This window comes from Dioscorea cayenensis, chromosome 13, assembly GCF_009730915.1.
Source record: "Dioscorea cayenensis subsp. rotundata cultivar TDr96_F1 chromosome 13, TDr96_F1_v2_PseudoChromosome.rev07_lg8_w22 25.fasta, whole genome shotgun sequence".
In the NCBI taxonomy this organism is placed as follows: domain Eukaryota; kingdom Viridiplantae; phylum Streptophyta; class Magnoliopsida; order Dioscoreales; family Dioscoreaceae; genus Dioscorea; species Dioscorea cayenensis.
The window spans coordinates 753,388-777,915 of NC_052483.1; the positions used below are offsets into that span (position 1 = coordinate 753,388).

Consider the following 24,528-nt stretch of genomic DNA (forward strand, 5'->3'; position numbering starts at 1 on the left):
ATATATACATATAGCCACTTTGTCTTCTTGTTTAGTTGTATATATATATATATACCCAAGCGAGGATCAGCTTCGTGATGAATATTGTGTTTTGTTAAGGTGGTAGGAACCTATAGGCCAGTCCCAGAGGCAGTGGAAGAAAGTTGGTGAAGGAGGGAGATGAGGGAGGCTTGATGAGGAGGACCTTTGAGTGCTCACGATTGACTATATTTACACCCAAGGCAGAAGCCTTTAGGGTTTCATTAGGATTTATATATATCTTGTATTTTAGTGTTAATTTATTTGTTGGTGATGTGATTACATATAATAATATCATCTGAGACTATCACTATATATATGTTCACTGAACATGAACGATATAGTTATATATGTCTGAACATACTGCAATTTTTCCTTCTTGTTTGTGTGTGTGTGTGTCTAGCATATATATATATAGTTGTATTTTTGTAATGTGTTGGTTGTATGTGTATGTATATATACGAGGAATGAGATTATGTATTATCAGTCATGAACACATTGGATTTATGGATGACTTAAGATTATGGTCAAACATTAGTCTTAGTACTGTCTTATATTTGCATCAGAGATGGTGAGAGTTTGTTGAGCTTTGCTTTTAATTTCCCTGCAAGGAATAACCCCAAAAATGAGATCATGAAGTCAAAAACCACATCATCATCCAGCTAAAAAGTAGTAGAAGAAACAACGATCATGCGAAGGGTGGTAAAAGACAGATAGATTATGGCCATTAGCATCCTCTTAGTAATGCTAAGTTGGACTGTGGGTTTGCTAAATTTTGGTTCATATATGCTGTCCGGAGTTTTCCTTGATGTCATAAATGTGCCTCTAGGAATAACAAGCTGCAGTTTCTAGGGTAACTCTTTCATCATACTATTTGAAACTATGTCATGATAAATTTATAATCTTTAAAATGAAAAGTATGTCTATAAACAGTGTTTTGCATTCTCATGTCTAAGTAGTCTCTCTGAGTCAATCTTTGTCGTTCAAATAAAACGGCTGGTATTTAATTGTTCCCAAGCTGTACAGAATCAGACACCACATCCAATAGAAAAGCCACTAGTGTGCATACATATATAACCATTGATATTGAATTTTATTAAACTCTTTTAATTAAATTTCTACTATAGAGAAGTGAAAGAGAGAAGAAAAGGAGATAAAAGAGAGAAGAACACATATATGTAGCTTAAAAATTGGTTTGACGATATATTTGATTATGATGATATAATTTTAAGGGTACTTTTAAAAAGAAAGATAAAAGAGCTTAGAAAATTTTATTGTACTTCAAAACCAATGTTCTTAGTGTTTCCACACAGGAAAAGAGACACACAGAGAGATGGAATTAATGGAGTCTTGTGATACATCATTGATCCGTGATGAACCGACGAAAAAGGACAAAGATATATAGTACTCCATATATAAAGATATAAATACTATATATATATATATATATATATATAATAAATAGTGGTTTTAGTAAAAAACATGAATGATGATATTTTTAAAAGAGAGTTTGGAGGGTCCCAATTGATTGGATTGGATTGTATTTGATGGAGAAAAAGCAACTACTGAGAGATGCTAGTGGATGGAAACAAGAAGATGAAAACATTTTCTTTCATAATCATTGTGAATGCATGCATGGTGTTCACATGTTAAGTTTCATTGTTTAATTGAGAGCTCTCTTGATCAATGGTGACAAACTTTCCAATTTATATGTGGGTCATCCTTTTTCTGTTTATAATTTATTACGTGCAGGATTTCAATTTTCTAAGTTTGTATGTTTGATCACTGTTTTACTTTGTCCTTTGATGGTTGTGAACGTCCATACTTTTTCTTATTTCATTGTTGGTTTTTGTTTTTAATAAAATGAAAAAAATCACAGCATCATTAGAATAAAGTAAGAGAAAGAGGAAATAAATGTTAATTATGACAAATGGTGATATCCTATAAAAATGACACAATAAAAGAAAAACAAACCAAATATGACCATACAAATGCTAAGGCACAAAGAGAGCATAACTAATTTGACAAAAAACAAATATAACAAAACAAAGAGGAAACGATAATAAATGGAGAGGAAGACCAAGTTTATTTTGATGATGTTAGGTGTATGGGGAAAAATGGATAAACAACATGTATTAATGTTATACGTAGAGAAGTGAAATTAAACTATCTTTCCCTTGATTAGTATGAATGCTCAATTAGACTTAGGATTCTATCAATGTCTAGTTTTGTTGGTTCTGGGGCTCTTCAGTTCAATTGAAGGTGATGGTGAAGACTAACATATATGATTAATAATTATGCAATATTATCTTCCCCACTTTGGGGGCCAGTGATCATATTGAAGACTTTTTAGGCAATGCCTTTATCTCCATATATCCCTTTCTAGCTTCCCCATAATGCAAGATGATATGGATTCATTCATTGAGTCAATGTATACCACTACAGTAGTGAAAAGTAAAGGACCAGATGAAATGGTTAAGGCTCTAGTGTTTGTGAAAATGACAGCACTTTGTAGTCTGGTGAGCAAATCAGAGTGTATTAAAACAGTGGTGTGGTTGATAGCTGGAACACTCTATAACACACCACTAGTAAAGCTTCATCTTCATTATCTTGAGCTATATATTTATATATATATGGCTCTTGTATTAATGTGATTGTGATGCCACCCTAAAAGTTTAGAATGACATAATTAGGCTGATGGAGGGACTAACATCTTTAATAATCTGGAGTTGTTTATGTCTTACAAGTTATAAGATATAGATATGTTCAACCAAATCCACAAACAGAATGATTAACTTCAAGAGCACTTCATTCAAACAAATACAATATCAAAGTTAATGTGATATGATGTTGAACAATTAATGGATAAAACTGAATAAAGTTAGTTCAGTTTGATTAAGTAATTTTCATAACATGATGAGTAGTAATTGGATTGAATTTCTTCAGTGAAGGAGTTCCACTACAGTGACACCAATAAGCCTGCAATGACACAACAATTCATTGTGCCAAACTTACCACAAGAACACCATTTTATGCACACATGATATCAAGAAACAACAACATTATCTGAATGCCGGTTTCACTAAAATGAATATGATATAATGAATATGAAGGAACTAAGTTTTTGATAAGGCCATGAATATGCTCATTATCACAGCAAATAGAACAGAGCATTCAATATAAAGTATATGTTTCTATCAAAAACACAATTGACAACTTATTTCATTAGGACACTTGAATCATACAGCATATACTTTGTAAATGTACATCACCACCACATACATATCTCAATAATAAATCTGAATTGCCAAAACAAGACAAAAATACAGGAGGTTACTCTGTAATGCAAGGCAACAGAAAACATAAAGATAGTTTTTAAACAGTCAGTGAGAAACTACAGTAGGAAATTGTGAGACAAAAAGTTAAAAGTAAAGATAGCAACATCAAATTATGAGGTTTAATTTCTATTATAGTACTCAGCTTTATATCAGAACCATGCAAAAGACCAATCTCTATATATGAAATTTAACAATTCATGATGATCTGATGCCTAGATGAAATTTATAGAATCAGTTATTATTCAGAATTCAAACAATAACTAGAATTTAACAACAAAAAACAGACTCGACATTGTTCTTATGGCATATCACATCCTGCTCTTTCATATTGATCCATGCATTATACCATCTTCAGTGTCCTGTTCATTTACATACTTGAGCCCACTGAAAAGGATGACTGTTGCACCTACTAATCCAATTGATGGAAATGGATCAACAGGAACCAAGGATTTAGTGCCTTCTCAACTCAATTTACTTGTCAAACTTAACATAATACGGAATGATATGGCATGCTTTCTCTCACACAGAGTAGAGATCAAATAAGCTTTGATGATGCAAATGAAAGGTGCATAAGAGAGACTCCATTAACAGCTCAAGTTTGTCCATGGAAATTCTTGGGATAATTGTTTGGGCCGGGCCAGAAAAAAATAAAATAAATAAACTTTCTTCTTTCACAACTGATAATAAAATCCAACATTATCTATCTTCTTTGGTATAAGGCTCACCATACTCATTATATTTGTAGGCATCCCAAAAATAATATCTTTAAAAATTTAAACAATGACTCGATGGCCACTCTATTAATTATTATATCACTCAACCCATTTTTATTTCTCTATATTTATCATATGTATTATCTCTTTGTTTAGGAAAACCTTACAAAAGTTGTGAAGACAACCTTCCCAACATAATAAACATGTGAGTTCTTCATTCATCATGAGTTTTAAATTACTTGCACTTATAAAAACCTTCGTTCTTTAGAAAACTTAAACAATTATTTAGGATGCTATATATTTTATTTTTTGGAAAAAGTAAATAATATGAGAAGTTGGAGTGAACTAAACTTCCCTTGTGTACTCGTGCATTTGTTTTTTAATGTATTGTGGTTCATCCACTTTTTCAAAAAAAAAATATATATCAATAATGGTAATGTTTCTTTTTGCCATATAATTAAAATTTTGGAAAGGTCTAAATAAATAAAAATAATTTATAGGAATATTTCAGTAAGTACAATTATACAGTATAAGACAAGGGACAACAAGTTGAATTGCAGGCATTGTGTAAGGCAAAAAGTAGAAAACGAAAGTTCAGGAGATGCATTAGTTCCGGTGACTCACATACCATTATCATGTAACCTGGACGAGAGAGAAAAAATGTTCTTCATACAAAAAACCTCGAGAATTGTTGATTTGAAAGGCTCGAACTTAAAATCTTTTAAACTCAATACTAGTGATATTGGTGAAGATGTTATAATTGATTCGATAAATTTGTTTTAATTAACATGAGTGAAAATTAATAATTTAATATAATTAATATTAGTCCTATTAATGTTTGATAAATTTAATAACATGATTATTTTTTAAAATATAAAATAATGCTTAATTTATATCATGCCATTGAAAATGAGGGCCAGAGAGATCCAAGCTGAGATTAGGATTGTCTTTTAAGGGATTTAAAAAATTTTAATTACTTGAAAATATCTATAATTAAAGAGTAAAATTTATTTAATTTATTTAAATTAAAGATAAGTATAATATAATTAAATGGCAAATATAATATAATATAATATAATATAATCACTCATCAGTTTATTTATGCACATCCAAATACAACCATTATATATTATTTTAGACAAACTCTGATGGAGGGGTTAGATGTAATTTTGGAAAGTTGGGGTGGTAAACCATAATTTCAAACTTTTGAAAGGAGTAACAGACAAAATAAACCTAGGTTGCAAAACCAAATAAAGCTCCAACCTTTGGCTTCTCACCGCCTCTCATCTACTCCGGCGCCGGCGAAGCTCTCTGGTCTCCATCCGGCCACCATGTCTTCCCTGAGGAACGCCATCAGTCGAAGGGCTCACAAGGAGCGAGCTCAGCCGTAAGTCCATCTACTAAAACCATGCTTTCTCTTCTAGGGTTAGGTGCTTTGCTCGATTGATGAGTAATATCTTGTTTTTCATGCTTTCCTTGAAACAATCTTTCCAGGCATAATCGCAAAAAGTTTGGTATTCTTGAAAAGCACAAGGACTATGTTGTGAGAGCTAAATCATTCCATCAGAAAGAGGGGACTTTGAAGGTACTTTCTTTTTTGCCTTCTTAGGGTTCAGGAAGAGTCTAATTATGCTCGGAGTATAGAAATTGAGGGAGAAGGCAGCGTTCAAAAACCCAGATGAGTTCTCTTTTGCCATGATCAACACTAGGATGGTTGATGGAGTTCATAGACCCAAGTATGCGTTTGTTTGATTTTGTGCTGTTAATGTGTGTATTTATGTGATAGATTTCTTTACTTTCATAATAGTGTTCTGTTATTGTGTGTATTTATGTGATTGAGTTCTTTTACTTTCATGGTGGTGCATTTGTTTTTAGGAGTGAGACTAAGTATACACAAGAGGAACTTCTGGTGATGAAAACACAAGATATTGGTTATGTTCTTCAAAAGCTTCAAAGTGAGAAGAAGGTCAACAAGTGTTTGTGTCATGATTGGTTTTTTGCGACTTAGATGATGTGTCTATGGTTCTTGATTGAGTATAATGTTAGTTTTAACTTCTTTTTTTTTTTGTTATAGAAAAATTGATCTACTGAGTTCTGCACTTCATCTTTTGGATAATCAACCCCCAAACAAACATGTTCACTTTGCTGAAGACAGGTCTGTTGTAGTCTTCATCTGACGATTAATATAGTTTTTCTTAAACAATTTGATAATGTTTTTTTTTTGTTTTTCTAGTTTAGTTTTATGATTTCATTAAAAAGACATCAACACTTGTTGATATTGACCATAGTTTTTTCCTTAATTACTCTTAAAAAAAAGGTTGGGAAGCAATCAGTTGATTTTCCTTGACAATGCAAATATGATAATGGATTTCTTTTATTTGATTAGGGCATTAATCAAATTACTGGTGATCCTATTTCACCATTATTCTATTCTATGCTGTTGGTTGCAAGTGAACATTTACTTTCCATTGAACATTTTGATATGTCTTCTTTTATTGTTAGCTCCTACATGATGCTATTATTCTGTGCTACATCAGGGAGGAAGCTAGAGAAATTAAGTCGAGGCCATCACAAAATAGCAAGCCTGTTTTTGAAGATGTTCCAAAACGGATTAAAAAGTGAGTTTATTTTTGCTTTGTGATCTTATCTTACATTAAATGGTGAAAAAAAATAAAGGGTGCTTTTAAGGATTACTTTCTATTATATGTGCGAACATTATGTCTTTGTTGATATGTTGTTTCTTCATTTATACTTTGAAGGTTAATAATCATCTATGCTGCTTTTTTTAATGGTTGGTTTAGTTTAACTTAGTGTCAACTAGTCATCTATGAAACCATTTTTCATTTCATCTTTTCCCAATAAAATTTCTGCAATGAGAACTTTTGATTGGTTATTCTCATCCTATTTAACTTACTAAATGAGTCGCACAAACAATTCTTTTATCTTAATAGCTGCTATTTATGGAGTTTGTTTTAGAATAGTGGGCTATTAGCTGGATGTTTGGGAATAGGAGATTACTTATCTGCGATTTGTGATGATGATGAGGTAGTGTGTTTGTTGATGTAAGTATGAGCAATTGTTATATTTTTGGATGTGATGGTTAGATATGGAATTAATCTACATGCACCATTTTTATGTAAGTTTCTTTCTTTTTGGTGGTGGTATTTTCCCTAGCTTCCTGGGAAATGGGAAGATAGTCTCAAATGCAGGAAATGGTGTAGCTATGGCCTGAAAAACCTGATTATGTGATTTGTAGAGAAGGAAATAAACTATATTTCACTTAATGTTGCTTCTTTCAAATTTTCTATTGGGAGTGTATGGTTGAATTATGGTTTTATGTGTTCAAATAGACCAGGTGTTGGAGTTGTATGTGTTCAAATATACCAGGTTTTGGGAATATGATTGATGACCTATACATGACCCCTGGAATATTTGGATACGCAATGTAGGTGAGATGAGGTAAATTTGGGGACCTCAGATAATGAGATTTCCCTCAATCCTGTTTTGAGGAGAGTCATACTCTTCCTACAATGATTGTTTGTTAGAGAATTGCAAGTGTGAGCAATGTTTTTTCCCGAATTATCATGGTACATAATGAAGAAAGATACAAAACCCATGGAGTTTAAAGCATCATTTGTTCGAGAATTAATTTGGTCTAATGTTTGTATTTCTTTATTGTCATCTATAAGGAGCATTTGACCGTGTGTAGAACTTTTATGTGGAACCAAGCCTTACATATTGATATTATGATGATGTGGAATGAACCCAAATGAAGATGTATTTGAAACCAGGCGGATGATTTTATTCCAAATTCAATTTTTCCTTCAAAATCACTAGGCATTCGTGAAGTTATGAAACTTTGGTGTTCATTGCCGCTTTGGGGCCATGCAAGTGTTAATAATGTAATTGCCTATTTGATTGATCCATTGGTGGTTTCGTGGATATTAACCAGTGGGCACTGGTTAATGAACTATTTTCTTTCTAATTTCACTTTAGCTCTTTAGGTTTATTCATGTTATAATGCGAACAAGCCAACCAAATTCCTCCTCAACAATTCCTTAGTGTGTGTGTGTATATATTTTTCATTCTAGGTTTTTGAAATAATTTTGTTGTCCTGAATATTGTAGAATATTTTTTTCTGACACTTTTTCTCTTTGTAGGAAAAATGGCTGCTTCTTACAAAGAGCTTGAAGAAAGGGAAGAAAAGGGTTCAAGAATTGGAAAAAAATTGTATAATGACATGTCTTTGCAGAAGGAATTGCAGGTAATTTATAGGATGGTTTATGCAAGTCAAATAAACTGGCCCACACCCTGTCTTTTGCTTTTATGCTTAAAAAGCTCATAATTTCTTTTGGATCAGAAGTATTGACACCTAGTTACTAATTTGCACGAGTCATGATTTCTTTTCTATCAGAAACCTGGACGGAAACGCAAACTCCGTGAAGATGAGGTACTTGATCCTTCTTCCAGGCCAGTATATAAATGGCGTGCTGAACGTAAACGATAAAAATTATGCAGAGACTTTCACTGCTTGATCTGGTGAGAAATTAACTCACCCCTTTGGAAACATGGACTGGGACCTTAAGTACATTTTTGAATCAAGATGCAATTGAAGATGGAGGAGATCAAGCTCCAATATTCTGCCTGCTTAAAGTAGATTATATTGTTGTGTTTTTTCCCTGGTTACAAATCAAAACATATGGTTGCCAAATCAAACATATGTTGTTATCGACTATCAAAGTATTTAACTCTGTACTAGTTCCATGATTTCACATGCGATATTTATAGACTTAAAAACAATAAACTAAAAAAATAGTCACCAATTTGGTTGCATGTTCATTCCAATCCTACCGGATGACTCTGAAGGGATCCCTCTATGCGACATCCAACAAAATATACTGTGCTTGATTTGCTTCATCATTAATGTGGTCGTTGCGTAATATCTTGTTCAGCAGGAATCAAAAATATAAATTCAAAGCATTATTAAGTAGGTGAAAGTGCAGTTGAAAGAGAAGCGAACCGAAGTTAAGTTGAAGTTAATGCTATTGCTGTATGCAATGTATTTTCCACCTAATTATTAAGAATGTATCATTGTCTGGTTCTCACCCTTTAATTGAAGGTGATGGTGGAGACTAATCTATATGATTAACAGTTATGCAATGTCATCTTCTCCATTTTAGGTGTCTGTGACATTCAAGATTTTTGAAGCACTGCCGTTGTCCCCACTTTCCATTTTAGATTCCCTACAATGCAAGGGAATCTGGATTCATTGAGTCAATAAAGATAAAGCAAGCACCTGATGAATGCTAATGGAGATAATGGATAATATATTATGGGTTGAAATGGAGAGGGGAACACTCTTAAAGACCACCAGTAAAGCTTCATCTTCTTTTATCTTAAGCTATGGCTCTTTGTATTAATGTGGATAAGTTGTCACACCAAAGGCTAATGAATGAAACAATAAGGCTAATGGAGGGGGCAAACAATTCTGATCAGGAATTGTTTTTTATTCAACAGCAGTTCATGCAACTGACATAAATCTAATGCAAGACATTGTTATTTATTCAAACAAATGAAATATCTATATTTTTACTGCGTTAAAAAAAAGGGGAAAAAAGTAAACTCAATCAGATTCAGCAATTTCACGACATGATGAATAGTTGGAGGATCTGAAGTTTTTCAATGAGGAGTTCCATTATAGTGACATAATAAGCCTACAATGGCCAGAACAATTCATTTTGGCAAAGTTACTAGTTTATCAATAACCATGAGAAGCAGCATTTTATGCACACATGGCTAATTGCCACACACATATCAAGGGATGCACATAACAACATTATCCCCGATATTTTAAGCAGAAACAAAACATTATCTCCAATATCACCAAAATGTATACCATACAATTAATTAATATGAAGCCAGTTTTTGATAAGGTCATGAATATGATCAAAACAATTAGAACAAAATATTTCGGAAGAGCACAATAGCTTCAAATTTGTAAAGCTTAGACTTCTCCAGAAAGCGCAAGCAACAATTTATTTCATAATGAATCATACAACATAATTTCAAAAATACACATCACCTCAAACATATCTAAAATAAACCTGAGTTGGAAAGAACATTGTTATATGTTATATGTACAGCATACACACATATATACACATGTACTTATATGAAATATATATATACTATATATATGTATATATATATATATATATATATGGTGTTTATACATATATATATCATATACATATATGTATATATACACACATATATATGCATGATTCTTCCAATTACAGACGGCAAACTTTCAAACAAACACATAAATTTATATAACATGCCAAAGAATTTCACATCTAACCAAACACAAGATCACCCAAGACCGATTAAAACCAAGATTTAATTACATCAGAATTAAATCCATCGCATTTTAATTCCTCACATCCAAACTTAAACTACTTAATCGAAACAAGAAATCAGGATCCAGAAGAAGAAAAAATCTTCTTAAATGCCCAATTTTTCTGATTTCCCAAGACCAAAAATACAAAGTTCTCTGTCAAGCCAGACCAAAGAAAAACATGGATAGAGTTTTTTTAAACAGTCTGATAAAAAAAGAAACGGTACACAAGGTCATGAAATGAAAAATTAAAGTAAAAACAGCAACATCAAACTGTGACTTTGAAGACTTATTTGTGATACTCAGCTTCATGTCAGAACCTTGCAAAGAACCAAGTTCTAGATGTGAAATTTTAGAGTTCCTTAAGAATACATGACCAGCTGAAATTTATAGAACCAGACATTATTCAGAATTTCCAATAACAACAACTACAATTTGACAATAAAAGACATCTTTACTACATATGTAAGGACACAGTTTCTCTCCATTAGTTCAAAGGAAAAATTATAGTACTTGGAATCAACATGTTCTGTGACATATCAATCCTGCCGTTTCATATTGATCTACATACAATACCATAGTCAGTGATCTCTTCATTTAGAAAGGGCCCAGCCTTCAAATCAACTAAACAGCTAAGAAAATGTGAAATTCTACCTCCATGGAACTTTCGCTTTAAAATATAAACCCCTTTATCATTTGATATACCAGGATGAAGTTACTTGGCATAGGCAGTATGCCAACTGCAGTAGATGAAGCAGAATATAAACCCAATATTAACCACATATTTCATGATATTTAATCAATACTCAAAATTAGTACAGTAAAGAGAACAGGGGCAAGCAAATGAAAAGAAGCACATTATCTCACACCACAGCCAACTCCAACAATTATATATATATATATATATAAAAAATCAAACTCCAATAAAAGTTTGAGATTTCTATACAGACAAAAGTGAAAATAAAAGATCAAACATTTTCCATAAATTTGGTGAGAGGTTGAGGGATGCTTTAGTAAATATATATGCATCCTTCCTCTATTCCGTTCTCCTAGTCTATGCGACAGTGCAATCTATATTGATTATCAGCAAACTAAGAAATGGAATCCTTACATGTTTTTCATGGAATAAAGGAACTAGGCAAGAAGAGATGATAACCTGCTATGCTGGTATCAGAAGCTTTGCTCCGACCAATAAGTGCATGCACAATGTAATGCATATGGTCACAATTGTCATAGACCTGGCACAAATATACTTCATCAATTGCAAGACCTCCTCATGAACAACATTGACACCTCTCTTCGCACCATCATACAACTTCCGCATCACAAAATCAAGGAAAGACTTCACCGTCTCGAATGTCACCCTCCCAGTAACATCCAGAACAAATTTCCTATTTCTTGGAACAGCCAGTGTTGATGAAACCTTATCCACCCAACCACCACCAGCCTCACCATTCTCAAACACTGAATTTCTCTTATATGGAACATCATCCTCTGCTTTAAATCCTTCAGGTTTACTGACAGAGGAGCTCGAATTTGAAGTGGTGATGACTTGATGCGAAGTTTTAACTAAGGTTTCCACAGCGCCATTGCAGACCGAGACCAAGAGGTCCTTCAACTTTGGTTCATGCCTGGAATTTGTGAGCCCGGAGAACAGCTCGTCGTAAGTATTTATCTCCATCGTCTTATCAAGATAAACCGTGACGGCAGTGCTCACAAACCTCTGGATGCAATCGGCGATGAGATTTCTAAACTTATCTCCACAAATCAAATGAACCCACTCCGGCACCGCCTCCAGCCTTGAATCTCCGGCTATCTTATTACCTGATTCACTCGAATAGAAACCCAGCACAAGATTCCTCGCAAAGCTCCCGACGACCACCGAAGCGAACCCCTTTCCGGAGTCGGAGAAGAGCTTATCCACCACCCGATCCGAAAAATTCGGCCCGTCTGCCGAACCCGGAGAGGCTTTTCGAGAATCCTCGAACCACCCCGACGGTCACCGCCTCGGAGATGCGGGAAACGGAGGTCGAGACCTCGTCAGAGCAGACTATCTTGGAGAGCTGAACCAACGAAGGGGGAAGGGGAGGTCACCGGAGTCGGAGCGAAGGAAGAGGTTGATCTCAGAGGAGACCAAAGCTAAGGTCTCGGCGGATGATCCAACCGCGTTGACAAGTGCAACGAGGGTGCGAACAAGGGCAATGAACTTGCGCCGGCGGCGAGCCACGGATGGGAGGTGGTAAGCGCGGTATACGGCGTATCCAGCCACGGCGGCGAGGATCCAACGGCGGCGACGGTGAGAGAAATCCATGGCCGCCTCAGCGAGTCGCATGGCCATGAGCGGGCGGCGATCAATCTCTAGGGTTTGGGATCGTGGACTTCGTGGTCGTCGGAAGGGAAGGGCTAGAAGAAGGGATTGGGTGGGGTCCAGGTATTTATAGGAAACGTCTGGGTCCCACCTGGCAACAGATCTGTTACGGAAGTTCCCGGGAAAAGATAGAATGCCTGATATGATGACCTTCGGTTCATTATAAGCGTTACTCGATTCACTATAGACGGAGGGGTGGTATCGATCAAGGTAACCAGTATCTTGGTTCGTTGGATTTGGATCTAAAGGTGTAGATGAGTTGGTATGGGTTAAGATTATTGGGTGTTGGGGAGTGTAGTGTACCGTTCTGGAGCTTTGAAATTCGGAAAATATCCTGATCTTTTTGCTTTTAATTCCGTGTGCGTGTAGGAGTAGGAGTAGGAGTATGGGCATGGGTGGTGATAACTTCGGCCCTTTGTACACGATGATTGGACCATTATAATGTTTTTATGTGAATCTTGAATCCTTTAATGGTACCTCAAATGAATCTAACCTGCCAATAATGTCTAATAAATTTTCTTATTGAAAATTGAAAAATATTACCTTTATTAATAATTTTCAAAAAGAAAATTATATTAAAAAAAAATTAAATGAAAAAAATTAACTGATTATATCATTAAAAGATAATATACTTCGTATTTCATTCCCATGCTTAATAGAACATCGGAAGTTCAGTGTCTTGTGATTCATATTTTCAAAAAAATAATAATAATAAATAAATAAAAATAATTTATTAATATGGTGATAATCATATTTTCAGGAATCAAGACATAACTTGGTGGTTTTCTACTTTACTTGTGTTTGAATTTAAAATCTCTCCAGCATAATATAAAAATAAAATAAAAAGGCGATTAACGCTAATTTGTCAAAATAATAATAATAACCATACTCTCCATTAATCAGTTAGCATTTAAGAAATTCATCATTTTTGGGGTTTTTTTTCAAGCGTATCAATCAATGTTTGATATATATATATATATATATATATATCAAAAGACTATAAGGTAGTGTGACATTAACAGCTTGTTTGGATCAGCTTATAGTTGATCCAAAAACACTTATTTCATAAGTTAAGTGCTTATGATAGTTTATTGGTGTTTGGATCAGCTCTTTAGGATAAGTTGAAACTGTAAAATAAGTCCAAAAAGCAAACTTTATTTTTATAAAGTTTCTGACAAAGACCAAAATTTTTTATAATCGACTTAAACTTTACTCAAAAGATCTTTTTCCCAAAAGTCTTCTACGAAAAGACAAAAACACTTTTTTTATAAAGTTCTCATCCAAATGTGTCCCCAAGAGTGATATCTACTTATACATAAGCAATGCCATTATATTTAAAAAGATGTTGTTTATGTGTTTTTATAACTTTGAATCATTTTTAATCCTGTTTTTTTATTTGGCAAAAATAATTTGTTTTTTAGCAAAAAAATGAAGTACTAACTTTTTTTGGTTGGTTTTTAATACTTTTTATTACATATCATATTAGGCCGAGAAATGGATTCATAAATAGCTCATGCACCTTTATTTATTACCTAGTTGATTTGGCAAAGTTGTAATTCATATTCAAATTAATTCCATTAGGAGGCATTTTTCTCATTTTATTCATTATAAAAAATAAAATCCACAATTGGTATTTTGAGGTTTTAATAAATATCTATTTATTTTTTTAACTATATAAAAATGTGGTCTTTTCTTGGAGCTCGTACGGTGATATTTTATCTAACTAACTAAAATATTATTTTGATTCAATCAAAATACGAAATGAATAAATTTAGATGTGTGTTGTTCTTGTAATTTTGACATATACCATTATATTTTTTTAATATTAAAAATCAAAAACGGATTTTTAGTAATAATTCATAAATAAAATTTCATAGGCATAATGTATATAAGATATATGAAATAAAAATATATATTATAATCATCACCATTTAACCTAATTTAACTCTAAACTATTATATATATATATATATATATGACAATCGGTAATTTGAGACGTCCCAGAAAAATATATTGTGTATATATATATATATATATGAAATATAGAAGAATAAAGGTATAATCACTAAAATAGTCACTGTATTTTTTTCTCTCTTCCCTTTTATCATCTCACTCGGAAATGCTCCCGATTAGTCCCTCTACTTTGAAAAACGTGTCCGACTTGGTTAAAAAAGTCTCCCGATTAGTCCCTCTACTTTTAAAAAGTGTTCACTCTACTTTTAAAAACGTCGTCCCACCCGGAGGACTAGGGTGAGCAGCGTTCAAAAGTAGAGGGACCAGTTGAGGGCATTTTTAACCAGTGGACAGCATTTTCAAAAGTAGAGGGACTAGTCGGGAGCGTTTACGAGTAGAGGGACTCAAAAGGTAGAGAGAGAAAAGTAGAGGGACCAACTAGGGTATTATACTAAGAATAAATAATAATAATAATAATTTTAAATTAACTGAATGTTTTTTATCCAAGCAAAATGCGAGTCATTGCGACAGTGGGAAGCTCCCGCCGCGAGGCTCAATCACAATCACTGAGCTTTGTTCATCGTTGAGGATGCGAACCCTAGCTCTCAGATCCCCTCTTCCGGCCATCTTCCGGGGTCCATGGCGGACATTCTCTACGACCACCGCCGTTCGCGCTCTATCCACTGAAGTCCCTACACAACCAGTCCCGCGGCGGCCTTCCTCGCTTCCATTCCCCGTCTCTTCCTTCTTCCAAGGTACTCATCATTGTCTCTATCCAAATTCGATCTATAGAGCTGAAACTTAGCTTTCTCGACGTCGTGTGCCGAGACAGGGAAGCATTGTCCAGGTGCAGGGCGATGAGTTCTGGCACATGACCAAGGTCCTTCGTCTGCGTGTTGGTGATAGGTCTTCCTCAACTATGTTCACTGATTGTGAATGAATTTTTATCTTTCTGTTTAAAATCTTTGTTGTTTGGTTCACGATTGAAGGAATTTGTGCAGAGTGGAGCTGTTTGATGGAGCAGGAGGTCTTGTTGAAGGTTGCATACACAATGTGCATAGGAGTTGGTTGGATGTTATCTCGGTTGAGGACACAAAAAAATTGTTCCTTTGAAGGGAGTTCAATGGCATGTATATGCAGCTTTTGGTGAGTTTATGGCTTTTTGTGTGGTTCAAAGTATTGCTAGTTTAATTGGCATTACAGGGATTTTAAAGCTGTGAGTGGCTTTGTTTTTTTCACCGATTTAGGTACTTTGAAAGGTGGCCGAGCTGATTGGCTTGTGGAGAAGTGTACTGTATGTTGTGCTCTGTACATCTGGAACATTTATCTTGTTTCGCTGTGTTTTGCTGGTTGGCAATGGCTTACCTTACCCACTTTTGTGATTTAAGGAACTGGGAGCTAGCAGTGTAACGCCTCTGTTGACTGAGCGATCTCCTTCAATTTCAGAAAATAGGGTAGACAGGTTGGAAAGAGTTGTTCTAGCTGCTGTCAAACAATGTAATCTATTAATGCTATTTTCTTTGAAAATTCTCTTCTTTATCTTTAATTTGTGTCTTTTGGGCATATTCTAGTTGCGTAGAAACAGTCCAGATGCATTAGATTTTTAGAATTTAGATACAAAATCGGAACAATTTTATGCAGTTTTGCTTACTTGTATGGTTTCCTCTTTGTACAGGTCAAAGATTACATGAGATGGTGTTGAACCCTCCTATGACATTTAAGAGCTTTTTGCCTATTGTAAGTTCTCCCTCACATATAGGCCACTGGCAGTTGATATTGCTCAACAAAGGCATTTTCAAAGTCACATCCTTCTTTGTTTTGAATTAATGTTTATCATAGGTTAGTTGAAGGTTAGATGCCATAATTTGAATTTAAGGCCATCTTAGGCTATCATATAGCTTGTTTTTAACAACTGATCATGACCCTGAGCGAACATTTAGTATTGTAGTCTATAACATGAACTGTGTTTGCAAGGATAAGAAACTTTTGGTATAGCTCTTCTTCCTCACACATTGTGCTGATGATTCCTATGCTTCCTTTGATTATAGGTTGCTCAATCAGAATTCTCATTTTTGGCGGCAGCAGAAGCTGCTCCTGTTATGAAGGTCCTATCTTTGTCTAATGTGGAGGCTGTTGGACTAATGGTTGTTGGACCTGAAGGAGGTAACATCCTCCACTCGTTATTCCAATTTTCTTCGAGCCTGGGCACATTCAAAAATGGATATACTTCTTGGCACAGTATGGCACCCACACACATGTGAATGTCTGTATTAGCCAAGTATATATTTATCTTGACCATAGCATTATGTGAGTTCAATAGGTGCTCGTGTGCATATGCTGGAACATGGGCAATTGAAATTTTGATAACATAGTAGATAACTTGAATGAAGGAATATTTTGATGATTGATTGTTTAAGACATTGTATAGAACATAGAATTTAGTTTGGATTTTACATTTTGAGTATTTTGAAGACCTAACTGCTATTTCACCGGCTTGCCTAGTTTAAATAGGTTTTGTACTTCTACTCTAAAAACTCAAACTAATGAAGAGTTGAGAAGATCAAATTAGTCATGCTAACCTTGAATCAAATACAATACAGAATCTATGGCTAATCTTTGTAAATTTTGAGAAAGCAAATCATGAAGTGCACTTAATTACTTTTTTTGCCCTTAAAGTGAGATGCTTTTTAGTTGTTGAAGGTACCATGATCAATTCTGTTAAACGCAAAAGTTCAAAATATAGTTGGGATAAAAAAAGCAATTTTTGAGTTCTATTAAATGCATTGAAGCTAGTTTTTAAAACCCTGGTGTGTAGCACTACAAAAATGCACACTGAGGACTATTGTCATTTATGTTATATCTATGAGTAGGGTAGAATTATTAAATTAGAGATATTCTAATTTTTTCTAGATAAGAGTATTTCTCCATAATTTCAATTATAGCCGTAAATTGACTACTATTTTCAGGGAATACAAAAAGGAAACTAAGATTTTTGCTCCAAATTATTTTTTTAAGAAATATGTCACCATAAATGGAACATGTGGGTGAAATGAGACATGTTCCTATTGATGTTATGTCTGATTTATGCTTTTGAATTGCGGGACCTAGAGGGGATAAGCTTAACTCTCAAAGAACTAAAGAATGCCTATAAAGATCAAGCTCGAGAGAGAGTGAAAATGCGGTGCCTCACCATGATGAGTTACAAGCAAACACAAATAAGGGGTGGCTGAGAATTTAAAATTATTCATTTCTTATATGCTACAAATAGTTCTCCACGTAAATGTGAAATTTGGCCACTCCTAAAGAACCAGAATAGACATATTTTACCTGTTCTTCGATGTAGTTTAATGTGCAGCTCAGACCTTCCTGTTTTCATCATCCATCATGTAATCTTCTCAAATCTGCAATGGCACTTCTAGTAAATGGTAGGGTATTATTGCTTGAATCGATTCCTTTTGTTTGCACAACTTTCTTAACTCTCCTACCATTTCAAGTTTGTATGTTTCAAGCCTGGTCAGGCAACTCTCAACCTGAACTTTGATATAACTGGTTAAATACTGTGAGCATCTCTGGTTAATAAATAAAAATCATTACCAAGTTAGAGCAAGTAACTTGCTATGGAAAAGAAAATAGTTTCTCTCATCAAGTCATGGGCTGCGGACTTTTTATATAGATTGACATGGTGTTGTGACTGGTATCAATCTTAGGGTGTGAAACTTACTATCATCATGTTTTTGCTTTCTCTTAGACTTCACTGAGGAGGAGGTGAACCTGATGAAAGGAGCAGGCGCTAAACCTGTTGGGCTTGGCCCTTGCAGACTGCGGGTGGAAACGGCAACTATCGCCCTCCTGTCAACGCTAATGCTCTGGTCTGATGCCCATAATAAACATGCTACTGAAGGAAATTTGGATCTAGGAAAATGCACAAGATGACAAGAAAACAAATTTACTTTCAGGATAAATGCTCAAAATTAAGTCCTCAAGAGAAAGGTACTCATTGGTATTATTCTTTATTGTCCTTGCAAGGGATTCTTTTTTTAAAGAATAAGCTACATTTATTAACATAGAAAAGTATGGCAAAGTGGCGTGTGTAGAAATAAGAATTAAAGAACTATCAAGAGAAATAAATGATTCAATGATCTGATCAAATTAGAATATTAGTATGGTTCGAGAGGAAATAGCAGAATCCACTCGAACACTACAGTGGAAGTGTGTTGAATCACGAATAGACAGTAAGCGTCTTTATTATGGACGTTTCATTCTGTCCCCGCTTATGAAAGGACAGGCTGATACTATAGGTATCTCCATGCGAAGGGCTTTAAATTAAGATATTGTATGGGAGTATAATTCCTTATAAATTATTTTTTTTTGGGAATGTAAGAAAAGATTTTAAATTTGGGAAAGTTAGGAGAAAAATGGATTATTTGACTTTTCTTTTGTTTCACTTCTTAGGAGAAGGAAAATAAGCAAATTAATAGTAGTATTCTCCTCTTCTACAGGGTTGTATGGGATAGGGATTTATCATTTGGGGGTTATGTTACATGGGAAAGAATTATCATTATGGGGTCATGGTTTCTAATATATCATCTTTAGCGCACGTGACATGCATTCATTGACCCGTATGTTAACTCGCCTCACATGGTGCATCTATATGGGGTCGTTAAATCACCTGCAGTGGTGCACCTCCTTACCTATCTATCTCTTTAACAACGTTTGTCATCTATGTCACAAAAAAGCTCATGAGTCCATTATTGATTAGCAACAAATGTAGGTAAGAAAGACAAAAACCCACCAACCATGGAACATATAAAAAAACAACTACACTCCATAACTAAAACAAAAAAACACCCTTCTAGAGTGTGAGGGACCTCCAGGGGGGCTCACCCCAACTACACTCTAAATATGAAGTGAGGAATAGAAACAGGAATGAGTTAATTTCTTGCTAAGAAAACAAACTGAGAAGGTGGGATGTGAATTCTGAGTCAACCTCTAGAAGATGGAATCTGTTATCTTTATCAAAAAATCATCAACGGATTGCAAGTGAATATGTGCTGGAAGGAAAGAAATTCTTCCTGGTAATTATTGAGATTACGAGAAATTGTTATTCATCAAGTCATCTTCATCGACTTGATTGCACTTTCCCAGTTGCATGCATGCTGGATTAACTTTAGTGCTCTTGTGATCTCTCTTTTCGGCTAAGTTGTATATATATATATTCCCTGAGAATTTAAGTTTTATAGAGATTTTAGCCTTGATTATTGGGACATTACGGGTGATGTGAAATCTCCACCTGCCCAATTGGGAAATATATTAGAGACAAGGCAGGAGTGGCTAAAAGTACATGTAGATAAGTGGTTAACTAAATCAAAATGGCTGTTGAAGGTAATGCGTAAGAAAGTTCATATCCAAATGGCACCAAGGACACTAATTAATTAGGATTAGGAGCAGTAATCAGTGATGATGACAACGCACTCACTTCTTTTGTGTTTGAGATGAGGCCTTGAAGGCACCTTGGCTACATTGCGTGGTTCAGTCGCATAGACTGCTTTCCGACATTGCAAGGGCATGACCACGTAGCAGTAACTACCGAACTAATTTGATTTGCTTCTTGCTCTTGTGTGCCACTGTATGAGTGCTAAAGTACACGCACACTCTTGTTCACTACTGTGATTTTTTGGATAGTGGTCATCTAATTCCACTAGCCATATGCCACTTGACTAAAGTGCAGTCTGCTATTGTTGCACTAAGCACTTGGCGGGCTGCTGTTGGGTGACCCCTTACAATTTGTTTGAAATTTTGTGTTATCTTTATAAATTCCATTCACTTTGCGTAGAGCTTTATCTAGTTCTTCATTTTTAGTTTTAATTTTTAAAAACCCTTCGGAGTATTCACATACTTTGTGGGTTAGATATCCATCATCCAGCCAAAATATTAATTGACAATTTTCTTCTACGTTCTTGGCTTTATATTTACAAACTAAATCATCAGATTATTTCTTTAAAGTTCCAGCCTCCCTAATTTTTTGTCGTATTCTGAATGGCATATCTGGCAGATAATTTTCTTATATTGCTTACAATTTAATCTGGCAGGACATTAGCCATGCCTTCCTATTATGCAAAACCAGCCTGCCAGGGAGCCAAAAACACAATCTCTAGTGGATGGTGAGTGCAAACTGCAAAGCAAGCAGTGGTAAACAGTAAGCACATCACATGCGTTGGCCCCCAGTAATAATCAATTGTCCATACCTTCGCCGATGATGGCGCAACCCACTACTATAAATTCCCCATTCCTGACATCCACAAAGGCAGCAAGCAAGATTCCATACTACAAAAAAAGAAAGGTGGAGTATCAGTTATCAAATAGGTATACTGTTTGAAAGAGAGAGGTGAAAACACTAACCATGATGAACACTATCAGCAGCTTTTTGATAGCTGCTCTGTTAGCTGCTGCCATGCTGCCCTACAGCTCTTCTCGGGAGCTGAACAAGAAACTCAGGTACTCCGAAGAATCCACCACCCCTGACAGCCAGGGCTGGCCTGGGTCTGCCTACATTCCGGACCCTCGCTCATTCTACAAACCTGGCAACAACTTGGGGGGCAACTATGGTGGTGGTTATGGTGGTGGATATGGTGGACCGAACGGGGGATACAACAAGGGTGGTGGTGGTGGTGGTGGATACGGTGGTGGATATGGTGGACCGAACGGGGGATACAGCAAGGGTGGTGTTGTTATTCCGAGTGTGGTGTGCTCGGAGCCAGGACCTTGTTACAAGAAAAGGTTGGCCTGCCCAGCAAAATGCTTTAGCTACTACAGTAGGTCTGGGAGGAACTATGGCGGTGGCGGAGGTGGTGGTGGCTGCACTATTGATTGTGAGAAGAACTGTGTGGCCTACTGTTAAGGCATTTATAATTATAAGCATGCACTGATATTGTGCTGATCCCAGATGCTATAATTAACTTATCTACTACTTGTGTGTTTGCTCTTATGACACAGCTGTTTGTTCTCTCCCTCTGTTTCATCTTCTATTATATATATGAATGATCATATGATGTTTTAAGCTATACTTCTGTCTGTAGTTTCTATTAAGCTGCAGACCTTGTGTCTTTCTTTCTTCTCTGCTTGTTTGATGAGTATCTTTATCATTTATTGAACTTTTGGTCATGTTTTTTTCTGGATAATTAATTTGTGGAAACTCTATTTCTCTACTACAGGAAAAGCTGTTTAATATTTATCATGCAAATATATATATATATCAATTGAAGACTGCCACGCCCAACCCAGCTTTTTATTAATCGGACATGCATAAACTACCGTCAGACACCTACAAGTCAAAAACCAAGAGTACAAGGCGCCTCAAACTCGATCCAAAAATGTAATCAAACGAATCAAACTCAGTGGATCAGTAATAAAAATATAAAACTTATTCAAATAAAAACCCTAGCTACACAACAATCTGGGACTTATTATAAGCTAAATAAAACAGGGCTGGCCCAACGATCCTCATGTCTATCCGCCACCCGACCTCTACTCCCCGATCCGAAAAATATCAACAAAAATTTATGAGCTGATACCTAGAAGCACCCACTAAAAATATTGGGATCATTTTACACAAAATCATAATTTATCAAAATGAGAAAATCGTAAACCGTAATTATTTCAAATAAACAAAGATGTCAAAACCCGAGCATATAGGGCCCCCAAACAACTATCGCCAAAACAAAATCACAAAATTCATATATTTACCCGTGAATCCCGAAACAAAAATTTATCAAAACCATATTTTTACCCCTCATTACACGTAGCCAAAAATTATCAAAGCCGATATTCTTCACCGACGGTAAGCAGTGGAAACTATAGTTTCTATAACAAAATACGGTCGACGCCTGGCCGTTGTTTAACCCCCATGCGACAGTGGTTATCATGACTTAATTGGACTAGCTTTCTACGTCAAAATACTGCATATTCACAAAACAATAAACTAACAAAATTTGCATCGCAAGATAATACGTAATAATTTCGCACAAACAAAAATTTTTATCACTGATGATCCCATTCTATCATAGCAAAATAAACTAGCATTATGAATCCAAACATGAACGTATAATTTAAAATAATAATAATAATAATAATTAATCGAAATTAACTAAGACATATCCTAAATTCATAATTGAATAATACATATTTAGATAAACTATATAAAACTCTAGAAATTAAATAATCCGAATTTAAAAATAAATATTTAAACCTTTCGTGACAATCTCTAATCCAAAAATAAAATATCATTAACTCAAAAATTTCAAATAATTTAAGTAATTCCAAAATAATAATAAAATAACTAATTCAAAATATATATGTCAAAAATAATCATTAATTTTCTTTAAAAACCCAAAAGTTCACTAAAAACTTGAATTTTCAAGTATATATATACATATAATAGGATTTATATGTGATACTTACTCGATTAACGCTAAAAATACTCCCAAACCTTACACTTTTGAGATGTCCTATATTTCGTAAGAGATCCTATTAAACTTTTAAATAACAAAATCGAGGCTAACAAATGTCGATAAGATATATATATATATATAAAGATTTTTGGATGGTACAAATGCAAAAATTTCAAACTATTATTCTACACTCCCTAAATATTGATTATCGTGAGTGTACAAATAAAGCACTACCCACTCTAAAAAGTTCATATCAATAATTCCAATACGATCAATGAGTACTAAAACCCTCATAACTTCACTCACACTTTTCCAAATCACAAATTTCAAAAATTCTGGGAATAATAGACACCTAACACTACTGTACATAGCTGAAATTCACATAATTTAGTAGTATTACTCAATTTATAACATTCAATTGAATCTCTAACTATTTCATCAAAATTATAATTCAGACATATACCATTAAAAATATGTATATCTCTTTAACCTACAACTCCAAACTTAATGAAATTTTACTGACAATCAGACAACTCAAAAATGAACGACTTTCTTATTTTTCACCTTATCTAATTCAATCTCCTGATCATCGTAACTCGCTATGATTCTTCAAGTTCTGACAGTAAATATCATGCAGACAATTATACTCAATGACGCTTATATCTCACAACTCATAGATGGATAAAATCTGAAATTTTGCAATTATTTAGATAACATAAAAATCTACAAATTTCATATTTTACTCCCTCCAAATTCTTCCTCTAAGACCTCTAAAAATCGAGAGGATTTCTGCCATCGTCAAAAACGAAAAATCAAACCCTCTCAAATTAAATCAATTCTAACAATTCTTTTCTCACTGACGAAAGATTATACCTCAATCAACTATACTTCACATTACATCAAATATATCATGCAAAATCTCATCCTTGAGACGTGATTAAATCCATAAAAGCCTCATGATCAAGATCCTAAGAGTACGCTTAGGTGCATACATCAAAAAGAGAAACAAAACTCCTTCAAACTACAATCGAACTGCCCTAAAACTCAGGGCCGCCTAAATTTAAAGTTTTAAAGCTGAATCACAAATATGAACAAAATTTTAGGGGTTTCAGAAGAAATAAATCTAGAGCTAACCTAAGATCATATAATAATCATTAATTATGCAATGTGCCTCAAAGATCCTACACTCAAAGGTAAGCAAAACAACACTCGATCAAGACATCCACTGCTCTCATCACTGCATACACCACGTAAGAAAGCGAAAAGAGCGCTAGGGTTTATAAGAGGTCGATGG

The 24,528-nt window shown here is 34.6% G+C and overlaps 4 protein-coding genes and 1 long non-coding RNA gene across 5 annotated transcripts; 4 read left to right on the plus strand and 1 right to left on the minus strand.

The window, feature by feature from the left end:
* The first annotated feature begins 5,297 nt into the window (after positions 1-5,297).
* Positions 5,298-6,092, plus strand: LOC120274534 (probable U3 small nucleolar RNA-associated protein 11). Its single transcript, XM_039281076.1, has 4 exons — positions 5,298-5,456; positions 5,564-5,654; positions 5,714-5,805; positions 5,945-6,092. Exons 1-4 carry the CDS (start codon positions 5,401-5,403, stop codon positions 6,075-6,077), a joined length of 372 nt encoding a protein of 123 aa, XP_039137010.1. The 5' UTR covers positions 5,298-5,400; the 3' UTR covers positions 6,078-6,092.
* A 51-nt stretch (positions 6,093-6,143) lies between these two features.
* Positions 6,144-6,680, plus strand: LOC120274535. The gene is made up of 2 exons (XR_005540943.1): positions 6,144-6,224; positions 6,607-6,680. It is a non-coding gene; the product is annotated as an uncharacterized LOC120274535 (long non-coding RNA).
* A 4,099-nt stretch (positions 6,681-10,779) lies between these two features.
* LOC120274982 (protein PHLOEM PROTEIN 2-LIKE A10-like) lies at positions 10,780-12,871 on the minus strand. The gene is given in 4 exon segments (XM_039281509.1): positions 10,780-11,206; positions 11,623-12,423; positions 12,425-12,550; positions 12,553-12,871. Coding segments are annotated over 3 exon segments (1,176 nt in total). The 5' UTR covers positions 12,805-12,871; the 3' UTR covers positions 10,780-11,206; positions 11,623-11,625.
* A 2,428-nt stretch (positions 12,872-15,299) lies between these two features.
* LOC120274911 (ribosomal RNA small subunit methyltransferase E-like) lies at positions 15,300-21,181 on the plus strand. Its single transcript, XM_039281451.1, is given in 11 exon segments — positions 15,300-15,317; positions 15,390-15,542; positions 15,620-15,693; positions 15,789-15,882; positions 15,885-15,933; positions 16,035-16,081; positions 16,176-16,284; positions 16,463-16,524; positions 16,836-16,950; positions 18,536-18,777; positions 20,877-21,181. Coding segments are annotated over 10 exon segments (906 nt in total). The 3' UTR covers positions 18,721-18,777; positions 20,877-21,181.
* Positions 21,182-21,238: 57 nt separating this feature from the next.
* LOC120274912 (cold shock protein 2-like) lies at positions 21,239-21,685 on the plus strand. The gene has a single exon (XM_039281452.1). The coding sequence runs from the start codon at positions 21,239-21,241 to the stop codon at positions 21,683-21,685; it is 447 nt and encodes a 148-aa protein (XP_039137386.1).
* Positions 21,686-24,528: the final 2,843 nt, after the last annotated feature.

Coding starts and splice junctions, on each gene's coding strand:
- LOC120274534 (XM_039281076.1), top strand. CDS start 5,401: ATGTCTTCCCTGAGGAACGCCATCAGTCGAAGGGCTCACAAGGAGCGA. Junction 5,457..5,563: donor CACAAGGAGCGAGCTCAGCC/GTAAGTCCATCT, acceptor CAATCTTTCCAG/GCATAATCGCAAAAAGTTTG. Junction 5,806..5,944: donor GATGGAGTTCATAGACCCAA/GTATGCGTTTGT, acceptor ATTTGTTTTTAG/GAGTGAGACTAAGTATACAC.
- LOC120274912 (XM_039281452.1), top strand. CDS start 21,239: ATGCTGCCCTACAGCTCTTCTCGGGAGCTGAACAAGAAACTCAGGTAC.